General features: G+C 39.5%; 1 protein-coding gene across 1 annotated transcript in view; it reads right to left on the bottom strand.

Annotated features, from left to right (window-relative positions):
• Window positions 1-645: 645 nt before the first annotated feature.
• TTC34 (tetratricopeptide repeat domain 34) overlaps window positions 646-6,000 on the bottom strand; it is a 54,757-nt gene continuing 49,402 nt past the window's right edge. Inside the window, exon 7 of the mRNA XM_029578367.1 lies at window positions 646-2,772. Within this exon, the coding sequence (XP_029434227.1) occupies window positions 2,251-2,772 (522 nt within the window). The 3' untranslated portion in view covers window positions 646-2,250. The remainder of the gene's footprint in view (window positions 2,773-6,000) is intronic.

Genomic DNA, 6,000 nt, shown 5'->3' with positions numbered 1-6,000 from the left:
ATAAATTTAACCACCTAACATTTTAGGGAATTTTAAGTTGAAAACCTAGGCCCCTAAATGCAACTAAAACGCCACCTAAATTTAGCCATGGAATACCAAAAGGTTTCTCTCATTCTGACTCTATGGGGAAAAAATTAACTGATTACAGAAGATATAAACTGGCACCTAGGCTTGCCATCTGGCTCCATGTCATAAGGAATGGGCTATCCAGACTTGCTTTTACCCTATTGCATTCAGGGACTTGTAGTTCTGATTGTCCTAGGTAAATCAATGGGGCAACCCTACTGGCACTTGACAATACTTCTCTGTGAATAAAAAAAATTAGGCTTAGACAGTCCATGACGTTTTCCAATGTGCATATCTTTTATTAAATTATAGCCTTTGGATAAATGAGCTAGAGATATAAATAAATAATCATCATCAAACTATGCATGTACATTTGTATATATTTCTCGTACTATCATCCCCTACCCTCTTAACCGCTACCTGTTAATGTTCTATTGTAAAGCTTGTTGCTAGTTATTTATTTTATTATTATTATTATTATTGTAAAGCTTGTTGCTAGGTTATGTTACACTGTGAACCGAGGTGATGTTTTGCAAACGTGCCTCGGTATATAAGAAACCCTTAAATAAATAAATAAATAAATAAATAAATGCAGACACATGGTTCCCTGTATATCTTAAAAAATAAATTCGTTTTTGACTAGCTCTTGGATTATTTAGGCAGCTAACTTGCAGAATTGCAAGAGCTGCAGAATACTTAAATTTTAATTTTGTTTATTCATTGGTAAAATCTACCAAGGAAAAAGTTCCAGGGAATCCTTCATCTCTTACAGCACAGCGGGCTCTGCCAGTCAGGGGATATCATTATCCTTTGCAAGAAACCCTCTTTTGCTGAGAAACACTCAAGTAAGTGATGTCGCAAAGGATTATCAGGCTACATATATGTGCTTTGAGCTGATGAAGGGGGCACAGCTTATGAAAACCAATCAGAAACATACTAAGTTACACCAGTAAACCTTTCTGTTGGCCTTTATTTCAGGTGTCATAAGAGAGTCCTTTGCCCACATGACCAAGTCATGCCGATATCATATGTGCTATGGGGATAACTTTCGAACTTCCTGCAGGGGACCATGGGGAGTGCAGATACTTGTCCACCCATATATTTTTGGCAGGTTGCAAAATTTGTGAGGGTAAAGAGTTCAACATTGGCTGAATGAAGTGAATGAACTAACTGGTAAACCCCAGTGCCTTGTCCCCGCCAAAAAGGAAAATACTTGATTTCTGCTGTTATGATCATCTGTCTTAATGTATAAAACAGATCAAATTCTAGCAATCATTCTTGGCATCATAGCCAATTTTTTCTCAAACACTAGTATCTGGTTAGGCATGAGCAATGTTAGCAAATTAAGAACAGACCTAACAGAAGTTATTGGTTTGTCCAGCGATATCATACCTGTAGACAACTTGTATGATAACTGGCTCTCTGTGTCTTCAAGAAGAGTACGGTTAAGCCTTTTAAAGATACACTGCTGAAGCAAAAAAAGACAACTCCAGTCAGCTGGTATAGAGTCTGGCTGCCTCAGAAGCATTTTCAATTCCTTCTGTTTACTGACAATTATTTGAGGGCAGCTTGTTTCTCTCTCAGAAGACAAAAAACCCAGACACAGAAGCATCAGTTTTCTAGACTTAGGATCCAAGTCATCTTCTCACCTGAATCTGTTTTTATTGTGTCTGATTTATCTCTAATATAACAGAAAAGTTCAATAGGTGACCTTCATACAACTTCTACAGAGCACAAGACTATTGTGTAGAGGGTAATGGGGAGCAGAAGTTCACCACTCCTTACCAAACTGGGATGGTGTCTAGTGCTTTTAATAGAATCTTGTGGACAATTTCCATAAGGTTAGATATTTATTTAACCTGATTTGAGATTCATATGACAGTAGAATCAATCTCATGCAGAGATACCTATCATGCTGATGATTTCCATGACTTACAGCATTTTCACCAGAACCAGTGTTCATAATGGTGTGTTCTGGTGTACCATTTACACCATACCCTCTGTGATCCTGCATCACAGTGGCCATTTTCACTAGAGCTGATCCTTTGGCAAGGCTTCATCCTGGTATATCACTTTAATCACCTTGCTGCTGTGGCAGAAACAAATATCAAAAAATAAATGATGATTGTCTTTACTGCAAAAGGTGAAGAGAAGAACAGGAGTGCCAATGGAAAAGAAAGCCTATCAGTGAACAATGCAGCCTGAGGCCTCTCTCTTAATTTTTGCTTTTAGTTTCTTTAGTTCATTACTGTTCTCATCAATCATAAGACCATGGTCAGTGACTTTCCATGCCTCTTCATAACGGTGATGTTCAAAATAGCCTTGTGAGATCTGATGAAAGGTCTGGGCTAACTTGGCCTTCCCTGGTCTTCTACTGACACTGGCCAAAGCCAGTGATGGCTCCAGACGAAGAGCATCGATATATTGTCTGACGGCTGCTTCCTCCTCAGCCATCACCAGTAACAAGTAGCCCTTGGAGCAGTAGTCCTCCACTTGGGTCCTTAGGTCATTGGAGCCATGTCTCTGGATGGCCTTGTCCAGGTCCTTCAGGGCGTGGCTGTATTCCTGCAGGTGTGAGAGACACATGGCCCGCAAACGCAGGTATCTCGGATTATTGTTGCTGGCCAAGACAGCCAATGAGTAGTAATCCAAAGCCTTCTCAGGCCGATTCTGCTTGCACAAGACATTTCCTTCTTGGGCAGCGACCTTGATAAAGAAAAGAAAGCCCAGAACAGAGTCACTTAATGGAAACGCTTCTTTCACAAATTAGTTTGTTTATTCTGCAGCTGGGTAGACAGAAAAAAAATACAGTTTCATCAAGTTATTTGTTTGTAAGAGATAAAACTTCCCTCCCCCCTCCAAAAAAAACCCCCCCAACCAAACATTATGACTTGAGTAGCCCTTTTTAATCCTTCATTGTCTGCAAATACGTGAGAAAATAATCCTGTAATGATGGCACATTAAATAATTATCTTCCAGAGAGTACCTCTTCAATTTCAGCAACAGAACTGCATTTTGCAAACAGCAAACATTTTATTTAGAGTTTCAAAGCTCTGTTATGCAATTACAGCAATCTCAACCTCTAGATGTCTGATGGAAATTATCCTTAATAGTCTATATCTTAATTCCTTTCTTATTTAGTCAAAGGGTTGGTTTTTTTCATTTGTTTTATATTTTGTAAAACAAAACAATTCCAATCATCAGTTCATTATGTACCATTACTGTTGACTGATTCAGAAGTTTATGCAACCTATCAAAAGTTTTATTTATTTATTTATTTATTTTTCTTTAAACCTGCCTCTGAAGCCTAAGAAATAATTACAGGGATGGGGCATGTGATGAAAGGAGCAAAACATCAAAATTGAATATAAATAAATAAAAGCCTCAAGGCCTGGAAGGCTGCTAAGCGTTTCTCGGAGCGCTGAATGGACACTGGCCATTGGCTATGACTGAGCACTGCTCCTCCTGGAAATTCAAGCTGGCTTGAAATTTAATGAGGTGAAGGAGGTCAAAATGGAGCACTCCATTAGAGCTTCGGTCCTAATGCATTTCTCATTATCTTTGCTCTTTATTTCTAATAAATACGGCACCACTTTTACGAGCTGCGAGGGGAAAACAAATGCTAAGCATGCAGCAGGGTAAAGAGCATTTCAAATCTCAAGCAAGGCTGAGGCAATCATCAGGTTCCATCAGAGCAAAAAACATTGCAAAACGTCTTGCAATGGTCATCAGCTCCAGGTAGATATACACACGAGCACACATGCACACGACATACATATTACCAGATAGCTAACGAGCGAGAGAATCACGAAGATGTAAAAATCTTTTCTATGCTCCAGGACGTTTTTGGGAGACTGGGTAATTAGGTCTCTGATAACCACAGCGTTCTGAGTTTGCTTGGTAGAGAGCTCTTGACGTTTATGATTCCTGTGTATAGAACTGTTTCCTGATGTTTGTTTTTTTACTTTTCCCCCCGCCCTGCAGCGCCTCTCTCCTTGCTCAACTTTCAGTCATTTTCCCATTTCATTTCTTCCTCCTCCCATCCTCCTCTTCTGAGGGCGGGAGGAATCAAACAAGAGCTACTTTTGGTACAATTCTCTGAATGGGCCACTAGGTGTCTCTGTAATAGTTGTAACCTGGGCTCCCCTGGTAATGAGTAGGATGAGAGTCATTTGATTTGCTTGTTATTATGAATTTAACCACCGACACATCACTTCAGTTTCCCGTAGCCAAGATTTGTTTTTAAAGGCCAGAGCTTGCTATAAACAGGGCCACCATTTTTGACTCACCTCCCACTACTTCACCTGGAGTCTGGCCAGGAATCAAACCTGGATCCCTTGCTCACAGGACAGTTCAAGGCAGTGAGCACTATGGGTATGAATGGAAAACATTTGTGTTTAGTTTTTCGTTTCATTTTCCATTTATTTCATTTTAATGTGTGTTTTTATTTTGATGTGCACTAATATTTTCAGTGCATGATGTTTTTTGAATAGCGTATACTGAAACAGTTTAGCAAGCGCTAAAACAAAAATGACAAAAATATTTCATTAGTGGGCTCTTTAGGATTGGAAATTATATAAAACAATATAACAAAATCTTGTTTTCATGTTGTTTTAAGATGACAGCACATCCCTACACAGCAGAAGGCTACAGGTGTGGCTACTAATAGGTTTCCTATTATTCGGTACAGCTCTATCCATTCCTGGTTTTACCTCACAGCCTGAAAATGAGAACTCTAGATCTATAAATACAGTAGGGCTGAAACCAGCACTGTTCACTGAAAAACAAAAAAAGTATCCTGTTGACAATAGAATGGGCTATTCTAAAGTTAACAAGGGAAAATAATCTTTGATCCATCATAATCATTGCACAAAGTTACATGAGATCTTGCCAGACTACTGGCCTGCATTCATATTGGCCAAGCATGCTGGTTAGCTTTAAAAAAAAAAGGGCATCAGAAAATGATGCTAAATTCATCATTTGCTAATCATCATTTGTCTTGTATTAGTCGCCAACATTCCAATGTCTATATGGAATTATTAGACAACCCAATTTACCAAAACACTGCAAGATTTTCCAGAATTTTAAATCACTGAAAACTAAAATGTTCTAAAATTGCTTATAGCAATTACTACCCTGAAATAGTAATGTTTCAAGTAAAATGTTCCATTTCAAGGGGCATCTTCCATCTATTGCTGAGGGTGTTAGTTAATGACACAGAAAAGTCTGGAACATCGGACATCTAGATTCTAGGGCAAGGCTCCCCAAACCTGTTCTGGGGACCCCACAACCAGTCAGCTTTTCAGTATATGCACAGTGAATATGCAAGAGATGGGATATGTATATTCATTGTGGCTATCCTGACCGGCTGTGGGGTCCCCTATGATAACGTGTTTTGCCTCATTCTAAACCCTCCTCCAACCCTGGCTCCCCCACTATTGCATGTACAGACTTCCTGTATTGTTTTGCTTGGGGAAATCAGAGCTAGAGGTCCATGAAAGCAAAGGGGTATGGGGAGAACCAAGACTGGGACAGCTTGCCTGGTAGAATTTTTTATTTAAAAAATGTATGACATGTTTTCCTACTGAGGTTCAGCAGAGAATAAATATAAACCACAGGAAGTCTGCTCATATGCTATGCTGAACGTGCACTAAACAACAGTTAATAGAAGTGGCCTAGCCAATGAATGACGTTAGCGAAGGTGCTGATAGAAAAAATACCAAACAACACGGCAGCCAGCTGGTCACCCTATTCCAAACACACTGGTAGTTAAACATTGATCTTTGACTTGTCTCAGGTTTACATTTCCAGGTTTTACTGCACCTGAGTATCCTTGCTCAGCACATGAAATATTGGGGGTGGGAGGGGTCTCCGTTCTTCCAGGCCAACCTACCTCAACCAATTAAGAATTGAGATTTTTGCCGCATTGTTAGT

This window comes from Rhinatrema bivittatum, chromosome 15 (assembly GCF_901001135.1).
Source record: "Rhinatrema bivittatum chromosome 15, aRhiBiv1.1, whole genome shotgun sequence".
NCBI classification, from domain to species: Eukaryota; Metazoa; Chordata; class Amphibia; order Gymnophiona; family Rhinatrematidae; genus Rhinatrema; species Rhinatrema bivittatum.
The sequence above is the reverse complement of the archived record's forward strand: the minus strand, read 5'-3'. Positions and strand labels throughout refer to the sequence as shown.